At 39.8% G+C, this 26,135-nt stretch overlaps 2 protein-coding genes across 2 annotated transcripts in view; one reads left to right on the top strand and one right to left on the bottom strand.

Annotated features, from left to right (window-relative positions):
* Positions 1-44: 44 nt before the first annotated feature.
* Positions 45-9,220, top strand: chdh (choline dehydrogenase). Its single transcript, XM_075476355.1, has 10 exons — positions 45-108; positions 2,095-2,524; positions 2,699-2,929; positions 3,864-4,030; positions 5,209-5,360; positions 5,569-5,698; positions 5,856-5,990; positions 6,441-6,583; positions 8,532-8,634; positions 8,766-9,220. The coding sequence occupies exons 2-10, from the start codon at positions 2,118-2,120 to the stop codon at positions 9,182-9,184; spliced, it is 1,887 nt and encodes a 628-aa protein (XP_075332470.1). The 5' UTR covers positions 45-108; positions 2,095-2,117; the 3' UTR covers positions 9,185-9,220.
* A 2,263-nt stretch (positions 9,221-11,483) lies between these two features.
* cacna1db (calcium channel, voltage-dependent, L type, alpha 1D subunit, b) overlaps positions 11,484-26,135 on the bottom strand; it is an 82,607-nt gene continuing 67,955 nt past the window's right edge. The window contains exons 34-51 of the mRNA XM_075476358.1: positions 25,920-26,048; positions 24,771-24,836; positions 24,505-24,596; positions 24,225-24,384; positions 23,983-24,110; positions 23,656-23,752; positions 23,440-23,542; positions 22,819-22,920; positions 19,468-19,604; positions 18,397-18,513; positions 17,802-18,253; positions 17,260-17,286; positions 16,821-16,961; positions 16,378-16,532; positions 15,937-16,049; positions 15,710-15,844; positions 15,325-15,504; positions 11,484-14,921 (exon numbers count right to left, since the gene is read on the bottom strand). Coding sequence (XP_075332473.1) covers positions 14,616-14,921; positions 15,325-15,504; positions 15,710-15,844; positions 15,937-16,049; positions 16,378-16,532; positions 16,821-16,961; positions 17,260-17,286; positions 17,802-18,253; positions 18,397-18,513; positions 19,468-19,604; positions 22,819-22,920; positions 23,440-23,542; positions 23,656-23,752; positions 23,983-24,110; positions 24,225-24,384; positions 24,505-24,596; positions 24,771-24,836; positions 25,920-26,048 — 2,640 coding nt within the window. The 3' untranslated portion in view covers positions 11,484-14,615. The remainder of the gene's footprint in view (positions 14,922-15,324; positions 15,505-15,709; positions 15,845-15,936; positions 16,050-16,377; positions 16,533-16,820; positions 16,962-17,259; positions 17,287-17,801; positions 18,254-18,396; positions 18,514-19,467; positions 19,605-22,818; positions 22,921-23,439; positions 23,543-23,655; positions 23,753-23,982; positions 24,111-24,224; positions 24,385-24,504; positions 24,597-24,770; positions 24,837-25,919; positions 26,049-26,135) is intronic.

A 26,135-nucleotide genomic window follows, 5' to 3' on the forward strand; every position in this document is an offset into this window, starting at 1 on the left:
ACAGAGAAGCTGGAGCTCGCTTTATAGACACAAAGCCCCGCCCACGAGAGTCACGGACTTTCTTCTGCGTCGTTTAACGCTTTTCCATTTACATTACTAGGAAAACAGGTAAGGACCGCTTTATTCTGCTGCTCACTTCAACAGCTCGCTGTATATTTTAGTTTGGGTCTGAAGCAAACAACTCCTACACTAGTTCGGCTTTAGTAGATTTATTCAGCGATTTCCCTGTCCTACTGTCCTCTATTACATTTGACAACTTCAGACAGAGCTAACGGGTAGTTAGCCGTTTAACAGTAAATCTAAATGAACGCATGGGTTCGCTCCCCAAAGAAGTCTCAGCTGCACTGTCACCAACTACTGCTTAACCACTATAGATTTTGTATGTAATTTATACGGCTTTAATAGCTTATGAAACATTGAAACTATATATTAGTCGTGCAAAAATGTGTCAAGAAACGCAGACGTATCGATACTGTAGACTGCCTGAGGTTACGAAATTGGCCTCCCGTCGTAAACATTTAATGCAAAACTTCAAAGTAAAAGTTTGAACGTTGGCACAAGTTGTTAATTCTGCCCATACATTTTTAGACGTACTGGTTGTCGTTTCAGACTTTTGCGAATTCAGTGTGACACTAAAGCCAATAGTGAGTAGTCAGATAACAGAACAGACTACTGTGACCTACTTATTATTCCTTATCGTGGCCTTATTGATTCCATCCCCTCCTGTGAACTGTGAAATGCGATACTGAATAGCCTTCAAACAGTGTTGCTAGATCTAATAAGAGAAACAATTTTTTAGATATATGGACAAGCCCAAAATATTCAACTTGCCTTTAAAAACAGCAACCCCCCCAAACAAGGGACCTTACAGGCAACCATGTAGGAAAGAAAGGCCACCTACTTGATCTATATTTATGTATGGCCGAATGAATAGGAGTTCTTTGAACATGCATCCAGCAGTCAGTGGTGAGGATGTATTTAGATTTGCATTAGTAAAAGTAGCAGTATGCTCTGTAAAAATATAAGTAAAAGTAGAATACTGGGCAAATGTCCTGAGCCAGCCCTCATTACTTTTTACATATTACCAGTAAAATAAAAAGTAGGTGCAACAATTTATGAGTGTTGTGAGTGTTGAGTGGCTTAAATACAAAAACAGAACAAAAAGTAAAACTCCAGCATTCAAAATCCTACTTGTGCAAAAATATAAAAAGAAAAGACTGACTTATTATATAGTAAGCAACTATGATAAAATCATTTTTATCTTGCTTTAGTAATCCAAATCCACACAAAACCAGCTACTAAAACCTGAATATGAATAAAGTTGAGTAGAAATGTTACTAAAAATATAGTAAATTAAGAGCAGAAAGAAGCATAACATACAAGTATTGTAAATCGACTCGCATATGTTTAAGTTAGCCTACATTTTATTACATTCAAAGTAAAACAAAAGAGAAGGCCGAGGAAACGGAGTGGTGATTGATCCTGGACCTGTATACGGGGAACAATCCTAACTGAGCAGCCTCACAGTGGAAACGAGGCCACAAACATCACATGAATACAGATATTTCATAAGCGACTTCATAAAAAAGCAAGCCCAAAGTTTCCCTTGATAAGCAGACCTGGCAGCCCTGTCCTCGGATTAAACATTTACGAGAGCCGATAGTTTATTGCAGGTCTTGTGACGCGGTATGTGAAGCGAACCTGAAGCTGACGCACACAAAATTCTGACTTTTTTTTTAAGCTGTCTTGGCCTGATCTTGCAATCTTATCAGACTGAATCCTGAATGTTGCAATTAAACAAGGTTATACAGAAACTTTAACATGTGGTGTTGACTAACAGGGAGAAACAACTTATCATGAAGACATGACTAATAATTGAGGCTCCAAGCAACATCTCATTCTTTCTTTACCTCGTGATGATATTAGAATGTCGTGTGACTCAGAAGAGAAAGGAGTGGCATAAGTAATATTATATTATATTAAATTATGTTCTATGATAAATATTTGTTACTTTCAGACATGTTCATTTCATTCAGTGCCATCAGATTTAAAAGTTTTCGTCCTTTTCCAACCATATGTTGTTGTGATTCCCAGTAAATTAGGAAAGTCTCTCCAGAATGCTGCCTTTGGCCAAGCTTGGCCAAACTGGAGCCCGAAGAGTTGTGACGGGGACTCGGGGGACATTTATGAAGGACAGAAGGGGCATCTTTACCTGTTTGACGAAATGTCACTTCATCCCCAAGACGAGACAGATAGGCCCTCTGTTTTCCTGCTCGTCCTTAAACCCCGACAGATGCTTTACTGCCTCAGCCTCTCATTGGAATCAGAAAACACCGTCCTACAGCTATGTGATTATCGGGGCAGGCTCAGCAGGCTGCGTCCTTGCCAACCGCCTCACAGAGGATGCCCACGAGTCTGTGCTGCTGCTGGAGGCTGGGCCTAAGGACATGTGGCTCAGCAGCTTAAGACTCTCGTGGAAGATCCACATGCCAGCTGCGCTGACCTACAATCTCTGTGATAACAAGTACAGTAATCAAATCATTTCCTTTTTTCTTTCACTTTATATTAAAGTAAATCATCCGTGTTTGACTTTAACTATTGATCCAATTCCGTCATGTTATTAAAGTATTTTCATTCAGACCTGATAATCAGACGGACCTTTTCCTTTTGTATGCTATATTTCTTTTTAATTCTTCAGGTATAATTGGTACTACCACACTTTGCCTCAGGCACACATGGACAACCGGGTGATGTACTGGCCAAGGGGCCGTGTTTGGGGGGGGTCCTCCTCGCTCAATGCCATGGTGTACATCCGCGGGCATGCTGAAGACTACAACCGCTGGCAGAGGGAGGGAGCAGAGGGCTGGGATTATGACCACTGTCTGCCGTACTTTAGGAAAGCTCAGTGCCACGAGCTGGGAGAAAATAGGTAGGTACACCAAATTGTTATGCTTTTTAATCGTTTCCAAATTTGTCTGATGTGCATGAACACGGTTTGAAGAGAATCTTTTATTCCTGAAATGTCAGTGCCTTAATATGGAAACCTCATCAAGTTTCAAAAGTCATCATGGGTGACTCAGACATGTTAATGCATACTGTCATGCAGAACCTGAATACATGAATTTGCCAAAAGTCAAATGCCAAAGGTCACCGGTCTTATGTTGGAAAAAGAAACTGGGAAATCAGGAAGCTCATGCAAATTATGACCGTGTAAATTTGAGCTCATCTGTGGTTTGCAAACAAATGTTTTCCCAGAATTTCTTCAGGGAATTAGACTTCCTGACATATTAGATCGTGCCTGACATTTCCCATATAAATGGAAAGTACGAATGTGCTGTTATCTTTAATAGCATCAGCCAGTGGAAATCTACGTAGTTAAATCTGTGTGAGCCTGTATCTTTGTGTTTGAATGCCTTTGGGAATTTTTGGGGGTGTTTTTACTCGGGAGGGTTGGGCATGTCAGCATGTGTGTTGGTTGCTTGTAGTTAGGGCTGGATCGAGGGTGTGGTGTCCTCAGCACCTTGCCTTCCTCAGAGGCCGTAGGTTGTTTTCTCTACAGCTGTAGCAGCTGGTTTTCTGGTTTTGCTTTGGTTTTACTTGTACATTTGTTGTTTTCTATCTTTTGTATCTTTGTCTCCTTTCTGTTCACTCTCCCCCGTCTATTGTCCTCCCCCGTCCGGATCAGCATTTACATATAATTTTAACAATGAACAACTTAAAAAGAAAATAGTATCATGGCAAAGCGAATGTGTTTGGGGCAGCACGGCACTCAGGCCATCATTCTGCTTGCCGTGATGCTGGACTGGACACGGTAAAAAAAAAAAATAGAAATCTTAACTTGGTGTTTCCTCTTTGTTTTGCAGGTACAGGGGTGGCAGTGGACCTCTCCATGTGTCCAGAGGAAAGACCAACCATTCCCTTCACAAGGCTTTCATTGAGGCAGGGCAGCAGGCAGGATACCCTTTCACTGATGACATGAACGGATACCAGCAGGAAGGCCTGGGCTGGATGGACATGACCATTCATAAAGGTTAATGGAATCATCTCAAAGTAACCATTGAGAACACTTAAATGCTTTAGTTGCAGTACTTACTGATCAAATTATTTTGTTTATCAGGTTAAGTGCTTCAGCACATTTAGTTGTGAACAAATTAATCTTAAAGATGTGGGAAATTTAACTAAGAATTTAAGGATTATTCGTAAACTACTTAATGTGTCTGGGATGGTTGTGTGTTCATTTAATTGAAGAGCTGATTGAGAGGTAGAGTGTACTAGTGTATTAGTGGATCCGTCAAAGGTGGGTGTAAATGATTTCTTAACATGTTTAGACAGGCTGGAACAGCATTCCTGCAAAGTTCAAACATACAAGAAGACATTAGCAGAGGGATTATACTAAATCAGCTTGTATCAAAATGATTGAAAGGGGGAATTTTAATAACCAAAACATCCATCCATTTTCTATACCCACTTAATCCAACTGCAGGGTTGCGGGGGGCTGGAGCCTATCCCAGCTGTCTTTGCGCGAGAGACACACTGGACAGGTTGCCAGTCCATCACAGGGCCACACAGAGACAAACGACCACACACACGCTCACGCTCACACTCACACCGAGGGACAATTTAGAGTCTCCAATTAACCTGACATGCATGTTTTTGGACAGTGGGAGGAAGCCGGAGTACGCGGAGAGAACCCACGCATACACAGGGAGAACATGCAAACTCCACATAGAAAGGCCCCAGCTAGGATTCAAACCCGGAACCCTCTTGCTGTGAGGTGATGGTGCTAACCACAACACCACCGTGCAGCCCACAAACAAAACAACTGAAGACTAATAGTATATTTATAAAGTTTTAAGTATGTATCACTGCCACTTGAGTTTGGCACACCAGTATTATTTCGAGCGTCTGATGAAACTCATCATCCTGTTGGACAGTGAGCTTAAACATGCCATTAAAGCAACCAAGGTTTATATTCAACCTTTTCACAATCAAAAGTTAGATTTTTGGGTATTTTTTTCTTTTTGGTAAAGCTGAAAACTGGCACTACTGAATAATAAATATACATTCATTGATAAATTGATAAATTCAAAGAGAATGCAGAACCTGAAGAAGAAAAAGTGTTACTGTCCTTATACTTGCATTATAGACGTTTGTTAACCATTGTTTTAATACAGTATTATCAATGCCTCATTACCCAAATCTGTTCAGGGAAGAGGTGGAGCACCGCCAGCGCCTATCTGAGACCTGCCCTGAGTCGACCCAATCTGAAGACAGAGGTGCGCTGCTTGACCACCAAGATCTTGTTCGATGGCAATCGTGCTGTGGGAGTGGAATACACACAAAATGGACAGAAGAAGAGAGTAAGAAGCATAAATGTTACAAGACTTTTTTTTAAGGAAAATTTGGAATGGAAATTGATTTAAAATGTACCTTTTTATCTTTTGGCCAAATGCTTTTAATTTGTCTACTCACTCAGTGTTACTTAATTGATTGAGGTTTTACAATGCTTTTACTCGTGTCTGTTCATCACCTCACAGACTCACTCGGGTTTTTCTATCCTGTGTTCAGGTGTTTGCTGAAAAAGAAGTGATACTGAGCGGAGGAGCCATTAATTCCCCTCAGCTTCTCATGCTGTCGGGAGTGGGAAACGCCGATGACCTGAAAGAACTCAGCATCCCTGTCGTCCAGCATTTACCAGGTGCATTGTGTGGTTATGTTGCAGCTGAAGCAGACTGTTAACGCGGAATTGATATAGATTTCTGAACAGGACATTTCTATTCACCTTTGGCCCAGATTTGGAGCAAACTGTGTTATAATTGTCTCTCTGTGTCGTCCTGTTGTCTGTTATTGCTCAGGTGTTGGCAGTAACCTGCAGGATCACTTGGAGCTTTACGTCCAGCAGCAGTGTACTCAGCCCGTCACCCTGTATAAGGCGCAGAAACCTTTCCAGATGATAAAGATAGGCCTGGAGTGGCTCACCCTGTTCACTGGTAATCTTGAATATCAGTCATAAAAATGAATGTGTACATACAGTTAATGGATCCTGAGAAGACATTTATAACTCACTTTACCCAGCCCAGCTGTTGTCACCTTTCATTTCATGGACGATATACTTGCTAAGAAATTTAATTTTCTGCTTGACTGCATTGATGCTGCAGGTGTGTGGAGCTTGTTTTCGTGTTTTACCACCATAGCCCAAAGCCGCTGTTTTAGCAACTTTGCCAAGACTTATTGCTGAGAAGGACTTGTTCAGATTTCCTATGAAATGTTCCATTAACTGACACTCTGCAGATTAATGCTAATCCTGGCGGGATGTGACGGGATGTGACTAAGCAACATTAATCAATCATGGGCAGACTTACACTATACCAACTTCTAATTTAGACTTTGGTGTGGTCTGGTAACTCTTCATCTCACTTGCCATGATGTTAATCCCCCAGGTTATGGAGCAACAGCTCACTTGGAGAGTGGCGGGTTTATACGCAGCCGGGCAAAGGCCCCCCATCCTGACATTCAGTTTCATTTTTTGCCATCACAAGTAATCGACCATGGACGAGTTGCTTCGAAGATAGAGGCTTATCAGGTATGAAAAACACCAGCACCTTCCAGGGAAAAGAGATTCCTTTTGTTCTGTTCCTTGAAATTACCTGAGAAGTTGTCTTGTTATTAGCGTCTTCCAGAGAAGTGTGCCATACAGTTGCTGATAAGAATTCTTTGTGAAACGATTCCTTTGCATGCTCCTTCCTCATGAGTCTACAAAATAAACACAGAGATGTCATGCTTTCTTACTTGAATAAGACATATAGCTTATGTAGAGATTTATTTTGAGGAAAAACGTAAGCGTAACTATGACTGACTGCAATTGTACACAAACTAGGGCTAAAGCCTTACATATGTTAAAATGGTTATTATAATCATTCCGCCTTGACTTTTTGTACTATACAAGCATTGCAAAGTAATAAGTCAAAAAAACCTTCTAAACTAATATGAAACATCAGAAACCTGCGTTTGACAGCATTAAGTTGTCCTCTAAATTAATCTTGAACAGAGCAAAAAGTAGATTTTTAGGTTGAAATGATAATTTGTTGAAAAATGGTGATTGCAGCCTCGAGTCTTGAATGATTCTACAATGATTCTACAAGCTTTGCACATCTTTTATCACAGTCCTCTTGGCAGGATGGGAAGTGTCACCACACAGACATTTGGAGGTCTCTGGGGATGGTTTACTGGGCTCAGGTCCAGACTCTAGTGGGTCACTCCAAGACTTTTTCTGAGTTTTTCCAAAGCCTGTCATAAAGTGTGTCATTCTGTGTCTTCTTGACAGTATGCCTCTCTTGCTGAAATGTTAACTTTCACCCTAGCCTGAGCGCTCTGGAAAATGTTCTCAGTCAGGAGTCCCCTGAAACTTTTTTCTGCGGCAAAGGGTAAAATGCAGTCAACTGTATAAGCGTGAATCCACAATCTTTGGGACAAAAGCTGGGTTAGGCCCCAAAATAACCTTTGTATTGTCTGGGGAAAACTGAGTGCAGCCTGATGGGTAGACTTTAGCTGAAACTAAAGCTAACAATCATGCAAGAAGAAAAACAGAGGGCAATAAGAATTCTCTATTGATCAGCCCCAGCAGCCTCTGGCATTGTTTAAGAGTAGACGCTGTGAAACCATGCCAGATCTCCACTGCATGATCTCCACTGTCTCCGGGGAGAGAAAAGTCCTGAACTGGAGAGAGTCTGTGTAAGGGCGTATTCACACCTACCTCGTTTGGTCCGGACCAAACGACCAAACGGACCAGATTTTCGTTGGTTCGGACCTTTTGGGATGGTCTGAATACAAACCACCGAACTCTGGTCCGGACCAAACAAGCGGACCGAGACCGAGCTGAAAGGTCGGACTCGGTCCGGATCAAACGAACCCTGGTGCGGATCTTTTGGAGGTGTGAAAGCAGACCGGACCTAATCCCAGACTTTTTGCTTTTTTGTACCTCGGGAGCATCCGTCGTTTGTCTGCTGCTAGGTAACAGAACAGAGCGTCGTTCTTCTAATTACTAGACCGGCTGTGGTAAAGCTAACGAAAGACCGAATCAGCATTCTCCTCCGTAGCCGCCTTGCCCTTTGTCGTCGTTGTTGATAAATTACTTGTACAGCAGCATAGTAATTACACAGTTGTGAAAATAGCAAAACGTTGAAAAAACATATAGTTTTGATTATATTAAAAGCAATAACGGCACGGAAAGCGTCCATGAATACATTCACTTTTGAACTTAGCACTTTGTGTTGCGCGTGTCGATTCTGACCAATAGCCGAACGACTTCAGGGCGCGTGGCTTTGTTGACATATTTTGGTCCGTTTACTGAAATGTACAGTCTGAAAGCAAACCGCACCAAAATGAAAAAAAAAGGTTCGGACCAAAGCAAGTGAACTATCGGACTTTCCTGGTGTGAATACGCCCTTAATGACATGTCAGTTTGAATGCTTGAGAAATTAAATGAGTGTCAGATGGATTTCTGGTGGACAAGTGATTGTTTTGTGTTGCAGGTTCATGTTGGACCCATGAGAAGCACTAGTATCGGCTGGATGAAGCTGAAGAGCAACAACCCTCTGGATCATCCAATTCTTCAACCAAACTATCTCTCCACTGGTAAGATCCAACTGGTATCTCAGCAATGTGGGAAACTCCGAGTTAAAACATGGAGTCTGTTTGGAACCCTACTATTTCAGCGGAATCTTGTCTGGGCAGAGTCTGGTGTTTACTGTATCTCCTTCTTGCAGATACTGACGTGTGGGAGTTCAGGGAATGTGTCAAACTCTCCAGAGAGATTTTTGCTCAGAAGGCCTTCGATCCATTTCGTGGTCCAGAAGTCCGGCCTGGTCCTCAAGTCCAGTCTGATGCCGAGATCGATGCCTTTGTCCGCCAAAAAGCCGACAGCGCCTACCACCCATCCTGCACCTGCAAGATGGGTTCACCCTCAGACCCGATGGCAGTCGTCGACTCGAACACGCGTGTACTGGGTCTGGAGCAGCTGCGTGTGGTGGACGCCTCCATCATGCCCAGCGTTGTCAGCGGAAACCTGAACGCTCCAACCATCATGATTGCAGAGAAGACCGCCGATATTATCAGAGGTCGTCCTCCTCTCGTCGACCCCGGGGTTCCAGTGTACCAGCCTCCAACTCTTGACACTCAGAGGTGAACAGAGTGAGGGAGCCGAAGACGAGCTTTACGGGTATGAGTAGAGGGTACGTGAAGGTCAGACAGAGTACCCAACACAGTTATATGATGAGAGCAGTGGTGAATGACTGGTCTTTGGTTGGGAGATGATTACTGAATCTCTGATCTCATAATGTGAATTTTTTATTTTTATTTCACCTCGTGACAACGTTGATTTGCTTTTAAATTATTCAGTGCTACAAACAATGTTGTATATGGTCCATTTTAGCAGTTTGATAAGGCTCTGTCCCTGGCACTGATCAGGTTTTTGTACTTTATCACACTTGCCTTCACTTAATTCAGCTGTCCCACAAGCCCCGTGAACACGTCCTTCCCATCTCACTCTTTTAAATGTACATTCTGCTTTCGCCAGATGCACAATAATTACAAAATGTATTTACAGAAAACGTAAACCTGGCAGTGCCTTATTGAATAGAAACTATCAATTGCATTGATATTGCATTTGAGTAAATATATCCTGATGTTGATAATCTCACAGACTAAACAAACGCATAAGGCTGCAGAATAATTTGAGCCCAATTTTAACCTGACAGAAATGCTATCTGAGGCTGGTGAGGTTTAATGGTTCGGATACTAATTTTAACTCTGATACCCTGAGGTAATCCACAGCCAATTTGAGTATTTTAACTGTTATTTAACAGACTAAACCCATTATAAGATTTCGAGGGATCAAGTAAATGTTAACAGCTGCATTCAGTCAAGAGCAAAAGTCCTGGGTAGTCATTTCTCTTGTCTGGTGATCACCGATCAAACAACCTCAACAGCAGTTTGTGTTTTTTCTGTTCATATCTGTTGTGGCCATGGAAACGCTTATCTCACTTCCTGAAAACTTGCAGGTTCAACAGTTTTGATGGCCCATTGTTTTCATGGGTTTGATGCACATGTTTCATAGAAGAATTAAGAAAATCTGGAAGGTTACATTTACTTAAATACCTTTGTAGTTTGTATGAGTCGTATCTGCAGCCTGATAACAAATCAGTACACATGGCTTCATGTTAACAGTATTTTTACTTTGTTTTCAAGAGCTGTATGCAAAGACTAAAACTGGGAATACTGTACTTACTTGTTTCCATGCAACAATTATGAGCAAAAAAGCTTTGCATAATTACTGTTTATTAACATATACAAGAGATGAGTTGGATGGAAAAGAAGGCAGCTAGACTTTGGTTCAGAGTCGGTAAAGAAAATGAGCTGCCTTTCTGATTCCTTAACACTACCACAGTGCAGTTTAAGCCATAACGCTACCAAATGTGTGTTTTTCTTCTTTTGAACAGTGGATGTCTTTAAGAGGTACAAACAGTTGAAGTAACAGTCACCATTATATCTGTATTATAGCACATGCAGAAGGTTCTTTTTACACATTTACCTTTGAAGTTGAGTCCTCAGATTTCTCACAGTTGTGAGTTCTCTTGTGTTCTGGGCCAGAGTGAAAGCTGTGGAATCAGTAGTCTATGTATGCTTAGTAATTGTATCTTTTAAAAATCTTACTAACCATCTTAAAATACACTTTTTATATATATATATATATATATATATATATATATATATATATATATATATATATATATATATATATACACTAAAAGCTTATTCAAATCCAAGTGCACCTTAAAATGAAGAAAACTAACAAAACAAAAAAGGTTCTCCGGGATCTTCTCGTCGATGCACGTATTCTTTTTCTTTAATGTATATTGTGGATGTTTACAGAGATGCTTTTGTTGATTGTGCAAATGAAAATGATGAAGTTTTTAAATAGGATCTAATCATTGGTGCCTTTAAAATCCTTACACTGTGATGTATACAACATGTGACTAATGAAGTAGGTTTCAGTTTGGGGCTGTCAGGATTGACACATGTTGAGATTTTAGGGTCAGTTCAAGTGACATTGATTCAAATTAATCAGCTTACGTCATCAGCTATATTGGACAGTGCAAACTGCTACAGTGAATTATTATTGCATGCCATTTTGTTTCTTAGTCTTAGTTATTATATTGTGACTATTGTTTACATTATAATGCAGTATTATACAAAGACGTGTAAATCATTTCCATTCTAATGAAGGAGTACAGATGTGAATCGGTGAGAATGGATGAGAAAGGGAAGTTACTGTGAACATTGTCAAAGCCTTGTTTTGTTTTTTTCTCTGTATTGACAGTCGACAAGCTGTCCTGACCTTGTCCTCGTGACTTTATTCAGAGATTCATTTTAGAAAAAAATCAGCGATCCGCCGTCATTTCAGGCAAAAATTCAAATGTACAAAACAGGGTTTTTGCTTTTATTGGTACAAAATCCAAGATACTAGAACTTATGCTACGAAGAAGATGGAGCTCATTTTTTCATTTTTTTTTTTATACAATGAATAGGTAGAAAGCAGAAATCTTCAAGTTTATCACTTACTTTTTACAGACACTGTACAGATTTTATACATCATCATAATTTCATAGACATCTGTAAAGCAGTGGAACAGTAGAAAAAATAAAGCTGTGTTGCACAACAAAGCTTCGTGTTTTTGGACTCTACAAATGATTGTGTTCTGTCAGTTTCTGAGAAAGTAGACTGTTCAGTATCATGTAGTGGTGGCCTGTGATTTCTTTTTTATAATAGATAAAATTGTAAACCAATCATTGACAAATTTTAAGGAATAAAACAGCTGGTGTTTTTTTTTTCCAATCTCTGTATAAATACTAATGTTTTACTCCAACAACATGCTTCCTGTGTGCTAAATATGGCTTGTAAAGTGTTCAAACTTCCTCCAAAAGATAGTTTTCAAGCTTCAGAGTAATTTACATTAAAATTAAATCGGGTGCATTTACATAAACCCGCTTCTTTTTTTTTAAATGTTGGTTACTAACTGACTTGTCTGTTTAGCAATATAGAAATCTGAAAAAAAAAAAAAAAAGATTTCAGGGGTCAAATTTTGCTTCTCAAATCACTATCAACCAATCGTAACTTGAGATTTTGGAACCCATGAGGTAACCAATTGCAATCACAGCAAAAAGATACATGTAAATATTTCACATCATGTCTGCTTTTTTGCAAACGCAGCCATAGCCACATTTTCCCTGACACACTAACAGACCTGGATAGTAACAGAGGTGATGATACTAAAATTTGAGAGAATTTACATGCTGGTAGAAATTGCATAAATCTTGCCTATTCGCCGTATCAGCAACTAAAACTTGTTTGTATGTGAGTAAAGAGAAGAAGTGTGTGTGTTTAGTGTGCGAGGACAGTAATCCAAATGAATGTGTATGTAATCACAACATCCAACAGCAAACTGTCTATTCAGGATCTCCTATTAGTCACGTTCAAACCTTTTGTCATGACTGTACAAAATAAATGGTGCACATTTAAACAACTTCAGCAGTAACACATACAATCCAGATGTGTCTGGAATTATGTATGTGTGTGTGTGTGTGTGTGTGTAACTGCACTCAATGATCCCTCATTTTGGTTTTATATTTCTTCATGTTTCAATATTCAAAGAAGCCCTTTGATTGCACAGATCAAACAGTATTTGGAAAAAAAAAATGGATAAACTGCCCTGTAACATCCCAGCAGCACGTGTTAGTTTTCAAAAGTTAACCTGAAGACATGATTACAGTTGGCAGTGGTACACAATGTCTGGTTAGTGACTGAGGAAATGCAAAGTGTTGCCTCTCTTAAGTGATTGTACCAGCAGGCTTGTTGTTCTCTCTTTATGAACTGACTATATGAAATCTATAAAATGAATATCAGGAAATGTGGTAACTTGAGTTTTCCCTTTGCGTTGTGGACGTGTTGGCAATAAACCATCTACGTGTTGTCATCTATGTGCTTTTGTTTGACTGATAAAACCAGCAAAGACCTGCTTTGGAGCGATTCGGCTTAATTTCACATGGCAGCACTTTGAAGCTGTTGAGGCAAACATTGCCTCAGAGAAATCCTACTGTAATGATGATGACTATGGTTATTTGATTCTGTAAGCAGGTGGGTAAAACTCTGTAAAACACATTTAGGTCTTGTGCTAAGGTGAGAGGGCCATGCCACAACATCATCACAAACTGTATGCGTCATACAGAAAGAATATATCTACAGTTGTTTTTTTTCTCAGTACAAACTCATTTCCACAATGTCAAGGAGATCTGTGTAAAGTGAAGCATTGCATAATCTGAGTTGCAAGTAAAAATGGAATCAGTTTTCAGTCCTTGCACAATCCGAAATGTTTGAGTTCAGCGTACTGAGCATTATCATAAAACTCTAACGTGGGGATGGAAACAGAAGGATATGCCTGAGGACAACGTCTTTTTTCACTGATATGTTTTTTTTTCTTTTTCAAGTCAAAAATGGAGACAAGCAATGTTTCACCCTGAAGTCCTGAACTCGATTAAAACGTACCAGCTGTGATGGCTTTTCATCAGCTTGATTGAGATGAGCTGAAATAAACTAACAATTTTGTATTATATATATATATATATATATATTTATATACACATATATAAAATGTATGTACATGTATATCAAGTTTTGTCTGTAATTTGCATCAAACAATTGAGGATGTAATGTGAAGACCAGCAGCTGTTACTTTGACTTATAAAAACATATATACATGTAATTCAACTGAGTATGGGAATTCTGGGAATCATTGAATGGCCAAAGACATTTTGCAGTACAGCTCACACATTTAGCTTCCCTTTAGGATCACACCACACACTGGCCTGTCATTGGTGTTCGTTTCTGACATTTAAACTGGACACCAGACTGAAAGCTATGGAGAAAACCTTTCTAAACTTATTCATAGAAAAACTGTTTTTTAGTAAGTCTATCCTATTTTATATGCTCCAGTCTGCTGGTGATTAAAGTAGTGGCACATTTTCCTTTTGTTTTTTTGGCTGCTTATGTTGGGTAAACATTTGAGGGTTTATGGCCTTGTTTGTGTAAAGTTGTAAGGTTTTAGAACAGTGCAGCTAGACAATGACAGGCCTACTTGCACACAATGCTTCATGGATACAAATCCCACAAATTAAAGCTGAGTTAGATCATCCTTAGTGAATGCCGGGAAAATCAACTTTACAAGCTTTTATGCCATATAAAGATGGTAATAAAAAGAAAATAACTTCCAGTTAGTGTCCTTAATTCCTACTCAACAAGAGGCTGGCTGGCAAGTAGATTCAAGCCCTGTGGTTTCAATATTTGCAGAACTTTTCCATACCTGTAAATTCAGCCATGTGTCTGTCGTTGCCATTTTCCACTCAACAGAAAGAGAAAACAAGGCACTTTGCTCTCGTATTCATCCCCGTTTCATTGTTTCTGTTCTTTGCAGGATGCACTTGAACAGAGACATCCTGTCACTGTAGAACAGTAGTAAAAACAGAATTGAAAAAATCCTAAATATAATCCAGTATGAGCCGCTGCTATAGTGAGGTGATGCATATCATCTCATCTGTTAGGTCCTCCTCACGCTTCACAGCCACACATGGCTCCTCGTCACTGTAGTCACGGATACTGTTGTCCCCCTGATGTGTGATGGCATGTGAGTTTGAGCTTGTGTTCCCCGCTCCGCCTGTGTTGCCATTAGCCATATTCCCATTCAGCAGATTACTGGCGGCACTTTCCATTTCATCAATGGTCATCTCGCAAGCGTCCGCAATCTCGTGCTTGGTGACTGACACAAACTTGGGGTCCCTGGCGAATTTCCCCAAACCCTCAGAGATCAATACCTGAGAGGAGTAGGAGAATAATATATAATACATCAATAAATTAAAATCAGTCCACTGTATGTCAGTATGATCAGGAGCCTCTGAAACAATTGTAGCCCGTAGAATTGGAGGAGATGAAGGACAGAGAGATGACAAGACATCGAGCTGCCTTTTTCATAAACACCAACAATTCCACTGGTACTTCAGATAATCTGGTTGCATGTCAAAGCCAAGAAAAGTAAAAAATAATGGCTCATATTTCTGACATTTGATATTGAGAATAATAATGCTGCTCTATTTCACAGTCATATAACGTATGAAATCTAAAGTGTGCAGTCCTAATTTCAAAGGCTTCTTAGGTTAAAAAAACATGAAAACATAAAAAAACAAAACAACAACAATCTAGCCATTATCTTTAACTCACAGCTTCGACCAGACTGTTGGCACTGCCTCTCGTCTGCTGGAGGTGCGAGCAGCTCTCTGCAGGTAGCTGGAGATGTGATGGCAGAAGGCTGGGAGCACCATCCCGGCCTTCTGTGTACCATGAACTCCTCTTTACTGCTCCGGGGAGGCTGCCCACACTGCCAGGTCCCCGCCAGTCCACCTGAACACAAACACAATGAATACCTTGTCCAAAAACTGATGAAGAAAACTGAACAGTTTTTTGCCTTTCCTTCTGTTTTTTTTAAAGAATGTAATCTGACTGCCATGAACAAAAATCAGCGTTCTTCTTTGCAGCAGTTTGTTGAAAATTGATGCAGCTATTGTTAACATTTACGTCTACATCTGACAGAATGAATAGTGTGAACCTGTATGAGCGGTGTGTAGCAGGGTGAGCAGTCACGAGCGATGGGGGACGCAGGGGGCGTGGCCCAGGAACGCAGTGATCTCGTTGGCGACAGCCGACGAATTCTGCTGGCATCCAAACCGGCCACCGCCATCACCTGAGGGACGGGGGGGGCAGAACACTGCAGTATCACTGCAACAACTGCATTTTACATAATAGAAACAGCTTACAATATCAGTGTAAGAGTACCTGTTGCTGCACCAGGTGCAGTGGGAGAGCTGTGCATGATGGAGAGGGAGGAGCATCATCTCCACTACTTCTTCTGCGAAGACACTCAAAACTGAATGTAGGGGTGTTGCAGGCTGAGAGGACACACGAGAACTTAAAATCACCTCTGATGTCCAACTTTGGTCAATAAAAGTCTCAAATTAAGTCACATGAAACGCAACAACATCTAATTAGTGCACAATAACCATCCACGAATCACATAGTTAGAACACAACCAACTCTCATTAACATTATTTACATCTTTTTACTATGCAATTACAATACATTTGATCTGATTGGGTTCAGAACAAATACGTTCAATAATGTGCACTTACTTTTATCATCTCAGTTTATTTATGTGCAATAAATCTTTAGGAATCTCAGTCACATCCAAATAACAAAATCCCAATGATAAAAGTTCACCTTGAGGTGAGGGCAAAAACCATCTCCTCGGTGACTTCCTGTCATCTTGGCAGATGGGTTGTTTGTCATCGTCATGGTAACCATCAGACTGGCAGTCATCTATGGACAGGTCAAAATCTCCCTCTGCATCTTCAGGATTGTCTGTGTAGGACAATCTTTAAAGGAAAAAGTAAGAAATGAACAATTAAAAATGTATGCATAAAGAAAATGACTATTGAGTAAGAATATTGGAATAAGATTTTACATGAGAACTGCTGTATGTGATCATAACTGAACAGTAAATGCAGGCATTCATTCCGAATAAAACAAGCCTGAAACTCAGAGAGTAAATTAATGCAATGAGTAATGTAACATGTGGCCACAGCTGCATTTATGTTATCAGTGTGTAACAATGTTGCGTCATCAGTCTGTTAGGCTGAGAGTTGCTTTTGCTGCCACAGCACCTGTCCTTTGTGAGCATGATGTCATCCTCGTAAAATTCCTCCCCACTGAAGTACTCTCCTGAGCCCCTCTCGTCGTCACTGTCCCCACCGCCAGGCTCCTCTCGACGAATGGTGGGGTAGAGTCCTCCACCACCTTGTGACCTATTATCAAAATAATAAACATCAAGTGAGTCCTTATTTTTATATAGGCTTTAAGTGTATATTCAGTGCAGAGAAATACAACCATTAACACAGTGAAACACAAATTTAACCAAAACATTAGAAAACCACACAGTCAGCTTTCCCCAGATTTCTCATTTGCTTTTTTCAAACTGCCAGTGATTATCATCATTACTAGTATGTACAAGTACAGCCCGAAGCCTTACACACACACACACCTTTCTTCACACACCTGCCATCAAAAAGTGTACTTCTTTAAGTGGTTGCATGACCCACATACCTAATATAGGCTTCATAGTAGCGTGTCCTGCTCCGAGGAGAGGAGGAGGAGATGATCAGAGAGGAATTTTCGAAACAGCGTTGTGGGACAGAAGATGTGTGCAATGACATAACAAGAGGACATGAAGATGGTTAAAATGTTTTGTACAGATTCAGAAGTGTTACATTAAAATGTTTCCCCAGGGAATAAACTGTACTTTATGAGAAAGTAGTTCAATTCAATTATTGAAGCACCATGAACCAAATTCTGTATCCTTAACTAAAGTTATATTGTTTCAGTTGTATTATTGTTGATGCCAAAGAATGTTGACTCACAGTCAACAAAAGTAGAAAACAACTTGCACATTGAATGTACTTTACTGGTTTATATTCCAAAATGGCTTTGGGATATTGTTTAATATGTGTTTGTTTGGCAAAAGCTCCAAATACTGACAACACATTTTGTTAACATTACACTGTAAACTGTGCAGACCTGGCTGCTCTGTCACAAAGGACACATGAGTGAAATAAAAAACTTACTGCTGTACTTTTCTACAGACTAACCTTGTGGAGTGCGACTTCCACGTCTTATTTAGCACTCCTTTGCTGTAAGAGGTTGATGATCTATTTCTGGTGGAGGACGGGCGACTTCGTTGTAATAAACACTTCTGCTGCCTCTCAGAGCTCATGGAGAGAAGTAAGGGCACATTGGCATTGTTGAGGTTGGCATTGGAGGGTATTGGTGATTGACGGCAAGTGGAATTACAGTGAGGGTAATCACATGGATGAGGACTGTGGTGATGATGATTATATTGGATTGGGGAGGAGTTCATCTCTGTCTCTCCTTCCCTATCACTGCTGCTGGCTCGTCTACCAATCAGGGTGGGTGCAATAGAGACACTGCAGGAGAAGGGCAGGATCTGTAGCGGCCGCTGCGTGGCAGTAGTGGGGTAGGAAGAGCCTTGCTGATCCCCGCCAACATGGTTAACATGGTTACCAAAAAGGCCGCCGTTACGCTGCAGAGACGAACCAGAAACAAATGAAAACATAAAAAACTTTGTAAATAACATTTTAACTGGGTAACAGGTAACTTTTTATTATAAAGTAGAGTATCCTAAGTATTAAATATGTGTAAAGGGGGTATTCGAGATACTTTTACCCTGTAAATGTCCTCCTCTTCCTCCCCGGTTGCATCTACTAGTCCCTCTTCCTGTAGATCACATGATATGGCGCGACGGATTTCCGGTCCAATGTCATGCAGGGTGCGCAGGCCAGCCTGCAAAGAGAGCTTTTATAATAACAAACATAGAAGCATTTTGCATGTATGCACATGAGTATGTGGCCTTGCTCTTCTTTACCTGTGGGATTTGAAAACCAGGATCCCACAATACAATACATACCAAAATGGTAGACCTATGAAGTTGGATGGGGTTAAAAAAAAATGGTTTTATGGTAAGGATTAGAATTAGCTTAAGGTTAAAGTTAGGGTTAGGCATTCAGTTGGAATCAGGTATAAGGGGCTAGAGAATGCCTCTTATCCATGTTAGGATATCGGAAAGATAGAAAAACACATTTGTGCGCATGTTTTTCTTGTTGAAAAATACTGTATTTTAATTTACATTTCAGTCATTACATGTCAGTTTTGAAAATGTTTTCGTTTCATCCGCTGCACGTCTATGAAACAGAGCGGGTAAGAAATGCTGCTAACACTTGTATAGAAAATGTCAATATCTCTTCATTACAAGGACCATTAAAACAAAACCAGCATCTTCTTTTAAAGGTTCCCTTGGTCCAAATAATCCAAAATATGTTTTATCATTTATTGTGTTGTTCTCTGTGCAAATAGTTTTGGTTTATTTTTTGTTTAATTCAATTAGGTTTATTCATATTGCGCCAATTCACAACCAAAGTCATTTCAGGACAGTTTACAGAGAAAGTAAACTAGTTCATTACAAATGAATCCAGTTAAATCCATTTGAATTAGTCCAGATTACTCCAATGTTCTAAATTCTAAATCTACATAACAACATGGCAAAATATGATTTATAAAGTAAACTTGTCATGGTTTACTGTGGTTCAATCTACTGGTAAAATTAGCTTTTTTTTTTCTTTTTTTAAGTAAACATTGTTGCTCCTCAATTTCTCAGTGAATTCTATTGCAGGATTTTTGCAGAGCGTTCAGTAACATGCAATCAGTGATTTATTTGGTAATGCATTGTGCTTTACTCACCTGTAGAACCAAGGTGGTGTTCAGCCTCTCCCAGGACCGCCTTCCCACAAGACCTTCCTCTTTGCGCCTCTTGAACTTTCTGAAGTAGTCCTGTATCAGGAAGGTGGCATAGAACTTCCCCACTGTTACCTCGTCATCTGAGTGAACAGACCAGACAAACCAAAGCCTCCCACGTCAACACCAAAACACCTCAACACTATTACACTATCATTGCTGTCTAGGTGAGCACTTAAAGTCCTTTAACACTGAAACATCGCAGTAAAGCATCTGTGCTACAGAGAGTTGAAGAAAAGTTTACAACAGTATCTCAGTGACGATACCAAATAGATTTGCAACAACTAACTGAACGCCAAAACACATTAACAAAAATTCTCACTGTTTGAACATTAAAGTGTTCAGTCCAGAAAACACACAAACCGCATTCGTAACTGATTGTTGAGCAAACAATAACAACATGCTCAACTCAAAAATCTAATACTTTGAGCATTTACAAATGCGTTTCATGACAACTTTAACATATGATGGTAGCAAGAAGAGATATGTTTCAGGTCTTGGCTTTCTTCTCGCTAAGAGAGCCAAACATGTCCTTTGTTGTGGATGTAAGTGATTTTGTGAGTGCTGACAACTTAAATGACCAATCTTATACCATGTTGCCTTTAAGATGTCCATAATGATTTAATCAAATTCCAAAAAATCTATGCCTGCAGCTCTAACCTTGCTTCCTGTCTGAAAATGCTAACAAAGAATATCAAAACTCGCTCCCAAAAAAAAAGCAAAAGTCACATTTATACAAAACAGTTGAGCAAACTAAAGCAAAAACCACCTGCATCCAGTGGATATAACTATTTCATGACCATATTAAGCACGAAGGAATTTAACAAAAACCTTTCCAGAGTTAGAGAAGCGTAAAAGCTTTATATCTACATATCACAGAAAAAAGGTCTGTGGCAAGAAGCACATGCAAGAAAGCAGCAGAGTAAAGGAGATCAAAATCACTTCTACAGAAGAATGCACAGAAATCATGTTGAGCCAAAAACAAAGTTGTGACTACACACTGTCTGCAGTGCACAGAGGCTAATCAAGTGTGGGTCTGATTCGCTCAGATAAGCTGGTGCTGAAGCAGACTGGGGACAGAGGCTGAATGACAAAAGACAGCTGCATCTCGGAGTGTAGGAAATGTGCGGGGGAGTTTTGTCACCACCTATCTTTGATCCATATCAGCCGGAGAGTTATCAAGGAAAGGTGACACGTCATGTGATGGATTTATTATCCATCTTAAAGCATCTGACACATTTCTCTACAACATCTGACACAGCCAGAGACAAACTATAAAAGGCTCTGTTCATAGAGAGAAACTGTGACCAAATGCCTATCTTATTACGAGTTCTATATTTAAATCTTTTTTAAACAAAAATTTGTTATGTCCTACCTTCATAAAACTAGACAGAACTTCTGATAATACTACACAGATTATATTCTAGAACAATTCCATGAGATTATTCATAGATTCTTGATGCAATTTTCCATGACTCGAGTTTTCAAGCAAGTTAATAAGCTAATTCTAATGTAAAATAACTGATATGACTCAAGAGTCAGTTGTTTTGTGCTTAAATGAATTTGTCAATAGACTGGTTGGATCTTGATTTTCCTAATATTCTTTCAACCTGCTACTGTCCCACAGGTGACAAAGAATCTCTCTCTGGACAGAGTCTTCTGAGGTATTCAAGAGAGGTAAAAGCAATTTCATGCCACCAGACTAAAACAGAACTGCTCCTTAGAGCTCAGGACAGCAGAAAGGGAAGAAAAAGAAGGCCAGCAGGCAGCTGAGAGCAGAGAAAGCTGTGGAGCAGAGTAGCTTAGCAGAAACAAAGTTCAAAAAAAGAGAGAAAGAAAGGGAAGTTAGCAAACTAATGCACAGACATGCAGCAGAATTGAGTCTGACAAACTGAAGCATAGTAAACATGGAAGCACACTACAAAAACTATAGACAAAACTGGAAGAAGTCACATGTGTGTCTTCCTCCATATAAACATATAAAAGTAACCATATAAATACAGTATAAAATATTTCTTTTTATCTAAAAAAATGTATGAGTGTGTTGTGATGTAACTTTTCCTGAGCTCACACAACCCATCCTTGTACAGTACTGTCCTACATCAGAAGTCTGCAAGCTGCTCTGCAAAATAACAGGAAGTGAGCATCTGCTCTGTACCCTTTATCTGCATATGGTGACATTAGGCTGACAGAGATGGCGGATTGATAATAGCTTCTTTGTTTTTGAAGCTCAGTGATGAAAGAAAATAAGCCGAAATTTAGAAGAAGGGTACTAAGTTTGACCGACTGAGTTTCTGGCTAATAAAACTCAAATCCTAACCACAGATAATACTAACATCCCAGGAAGAGCATTTGTGCTTGACACCTCATGAGTTCTATGAGGTAATAATTGAATACATACTATTAGCACTATTTCTAATGTGCTGACTTTATGTTTTGAGTAAACTACATATGAGGAAAATACTGGAGGTTCTGCAAATGTTGAATGAGCTATGTAGAACTGAGCATTTCGTAAAAGAGACACAAATTATTACACAATTGTGTGTAACAATAACATAGTTTTGGGGGAATTGCAGTGGCTGAACAGAATGTTCAAATCTGACAACACAGTCTGGGATGTGGACCTTGGAAAAAGTTCAGGGTCATAAACGCAGATCTGAAACAGAATATTTTTTGAAAGGTCACCCATTTTTATGGCCCACAGCTTCATCAGCTATCCCAGAGTAGATCTGGGTTTAGCTCTGCCTCTTTTTTCACAGCTTTTGTAATCATTCTCTTAAAAATATGTTCCGTTTGATTGTGATTTTTTTTTACTCTCATCTGAATAGGAATGTTTGTTAATACATATTTAATCTGATACCCCACATTTCAACTGATGTGCTTTCTGTTGTGTTGCCATAGAGCTAATATGTATCTTTTGCCATGCTTCCTCCTATAACTACACAGAAGTGCACATAAGTCATGCAGAATTGTTTTGCATATTTCTTTGCTTGTTGATGCAAATGTACCAGACAACCAGATGTAAATCAATCTTGCACAATATTTGAACTTAGTGTTTCATGTCCTGTCCTCAATTAAACTCTTGCAAGCTAAGATGTGTCCAAACACATACATGTTACCCTTCAAGTGACAGCGCTACGATTAATTCTTGGGAAATATCGGTACAGCTAGAGGCAGATCACCAGAAAGAGAGAATAAAGTACGAAGATAAGAAAAGGGTTAAGCGTTAAATGCTTGAACTTTGAGTGACATTGAGGCGTGCTGTTTTCCACGTTTACGTGTGTAATGAATACTGACCGCCTGCAGGAGGCACTACTTGATCCAGCAGTTTCATGCTCGTCCTTTTCCAGATCTTCTTGATCACAGCTCTTAACTCCTCATTGGCCTGCTCCAAGTTACCTGAGAGAGGCAAAATGGGTAGAAAAAAATTAACTAAAATGAACATTTTTGTGTATAATGATGTAAATACCTGAAAACACAATCAAAACAGCTACACTTTTTAACTTTTACATAACAACGTACATAATTCTTCAAATAAGAAGTAAATACAATTAAACAAATTCAGTCTTACATCAATCATTGGGAATCATTGAGAATAGTTATGTAATCACTAAGATCAACTCTGTGACCAGGAGAGGCAACATGAGTGTTGAATTGGCCTGAATGCCTTTAACTCCCCCATGTGGTAAATTATTGAAAGACCACAAGAAGTTTGAGAGACCCACACAGTTTGCAACAATGGACTTTTAGATTAAAAGCAACAGTGGTGATCTTAATTGGCATGATATTTTAAATCAAATCACATTCATTCTCACACAGAGGTGAATAGCATAAAGAAAGTTCAGCCATGCAGCATCAATCCATAAGAAAACAACCAATCATCTTAGAGATTTCTGATGTCTTTAGCTGCGCACTCACCCTCAGTCTTGATCTTTAGAGCAGTACGAACCAAAGCAAACAAGGTGGCATTAAACATTACAGTTCCATCGCTGTTGAGAGGCATGTTCATCGCCACCAGTCGCTGCAAAAATAATTAAAACTTTAGATTGACACGGAGGCATAAAATGTGAAAGCAAAGAACTGACTTTCTGCCTACGGTAGGGGTGATTCTGTCAACGAGCTGTGGAAACGCACCTTACAGGCCACTCTGTGAGGGCAGAGCTTGCCAAAACCCAACGGAGGCTGAATCCTCCTCAGCAGAGTTACAACATCGAGATGTTTTATCCTGCCCCTAGCAACACGGTACATTCAAATAGAATTAATTGTATCACAAACACAGTCTTCCTAACAACATCACCATCTAAGAAGTGACAAATAAGCAGTTAGTGCCCTTCAGAGAGCTGCTCTGTTGCTACAGAGCAGATGCCACCCTATGTGTACTGAGTTTCTTTGCAGTAGTATTAAGTCCACAGGATAACATGGAACATTAAAATGTGTTGAAAATGGGTACAATGTACTCACTTGGCTTCAGGATCATACTCTGACCAAATTCTTTTAAACTCATCAAGGTGATGCGGTCCAAGAATGGACCAATCACGAGTCAGGTAGTCAAAATTATCCATGATAACAGCTACAAAGAGGTTAATGATCTGAAACAAGAACAGGGAATTTTTTTTCTTTCACTTGCATGCAGGACTGTAAAAAAATCAAGTCTGTGTTAAAGCATTACTGGAACTAAAGTCAATGAGCTCTCTGAGGAGTACCAGGAAAGCACAGAGCATGTAGAAGCTGATGAAATAGATGATTGCAAAGCCACTGCCACAGGTTCTCTCCTCTCCAGGGTTGTAGTCTGACTCTGGGTCACACAGCTTCCCTGGCAGACAGGCCAGCATGATGTCCTGCCAAGCCTCCCCTGTGGCACACCTGACACAGAACGAGAAACAGCACTTACAAAGCTGCTGAATGCCTTTTTTGTATTAACTGTGTATGAAAACTATGATAATGCCTTGTAGCCAGCAGCTCAAGTTCCAAAAAGATGCAGACCTGAAGAGCATCAGGACAGCTTGAGGGAAGGTTTGAAAGTTGTTGTTGCGGTTAATTTGTGTTCCATCCACCATTGCTATTTTACCAAACACCTAAAAGCAGATAAAAAAATATTACTAAAAGAACCAACCAAGTAGAATTCGCAACCTGCCAATAAAAAGATTACCTCGAAGGGTCACAGGATGGTAACAGTTATGGAATATGCACAAAGCACACACAGTTTCAAACCTTTGTCTAACACTTTGTCACCTGTCTGAAAACATTACCTGCATTCCAATTACAGCATAGATGAAGAACAGCATGGCTATCAGAAGGGCAACATAGGGAAGAGCCTAGGTGAGAGGAAAAGAGAAAGCATACCTTGTTTAAACACGCAGTGTAAATTGAGCGCAGAAAAACTGACAGTGTCGTGAAACTTGTATTCAAATTGAATCTACTGACTCATGACGCTGACTCAGAAACTAATCATTTTTATATATTTCATGCTGTTCGACTCAACAGCAAGAAACCGCAGAGAGGAGTACAGTCTCAACGCCTTTCATTAAATTGTCACATGAGCAGCGTTTATTACATTTAACAGGAAGAAATACCCAAATTTTGAGCTCAGAGGTGTTTGGTGGTGGAGCTACATGCGTGATTGTCAAGCTGAAGAGTCAAATTTGACTCACTTTCCAATCAGTGATGTTTTAAAGTAACTTTACTTTGAGGCATCCTTTTTATTTTCATATGCAGTTTGGTGGGGTTTGCCTGTTAAAACTTACGTGGTACCATGGCTTCCACTCAAATATTCATTGTAAAAATGCACTGCATCTCAATATCTTTTTCCTTGATAACCTGGTGATAACTCCTGCCGCCTTGGCAAAACACACACAATGTGCTGAAGACACAAAGTAGACATCCCACTGAAATATACAACTGAAAGATGTGCTTGAAGACAAGAAAAATATGGAATTCATGTCCATCTGCTCAAATTAGGATGATTTTTGTTTTTGTGGAGATTTCACATTTTGCTTTGGGACTTTGTTGCATTATCATAACTTCATCTAGATATCCACTGGTTACTGGTTTAATTTGTCTTAGAATTCTGCACAGGCTCCATGCAGACTGAAATGCTGCAGCAAAACACAATTTTTTTAAATGGGACTTTGATTTTTATTTAGAAAGTCTGCTTCAAGTTGAACCTTGTCCAATATTACCCAGCACCAATACTACATGATGTAATCAACTGAATGTGTGAAAACATCAAGCTCTCTCTATCACAAATGTCACCATTTTATATCTATTGAGTTTACTCTGAAGCACAGTGCAGAGTTGGGGTATCACGTAAGTGTAACCTCTTATCTTGTCCATTTAAAATATTGCAGATTAGAGAAAGCATTTTAATATCTGCATAGCAGATAACACAACAACCTCACCTGGAAGGACTTAATGAAGGTCCACAGTAGAGTCCTGATTCCCTCCCCCCTGCTCAGCAGTTTCACTAGTCGCATCACCCTGAACAGGCGGAAGAAGGTGATGGAGATGCGAGCGCTGTCTTCTGTATTCTGAGATGGATGGAGAGCAATTATGAGATAAACAAAAAAAAAAGGGGCAACATGCGAGCACAATAATAAAGCTTTGTGTTTCTCATT

The sequence above is a fragment of the Odontesthes bonariensis genome, chromosome 10 (assembly GCF_027942865.1).
Source record: "Odontesthes bonariensis isolate fOdoBon6 chromosome 10, fOdoBon6.hap1, whole genome shotgun sequence".
NCBI classification, from domain to species: domain Eukaryota; kingdom Metazoa; phylum Chordata; class Actinopteri; order Atheriniformes; family Atherinopsidae; genus Odontesthes; species Odontesthes bonariensis.

What these genes read in the sequence shown, in the direction of transcription:
- chdh (XM_075476355.1), top strand. Translation starts at nt 2,118, where the DNA reads ATGCTGCCTTTGGCCAAGCTTGGCCAAACTGGAGCCCGAAGAGTTGTG. An exon ending in TGTCGTCCAGCATTTACCAG is followed by an intron (nt 5,699 to 5,855) that starts GTGCATTGTGTG and finishes GTTATTGCTCAG; the next exon opens with GTGTTGGCAGTAACCTGCAG. An exon ending in ACCAAACTATCTCTCCACTG is followed by an intron (nt 8,635 to 8,765) that starts GTAAGATCCAAC and finishes TCCTTCTTGCAG; the next exon opens with ATACTGACGTGTGGGAGTTC.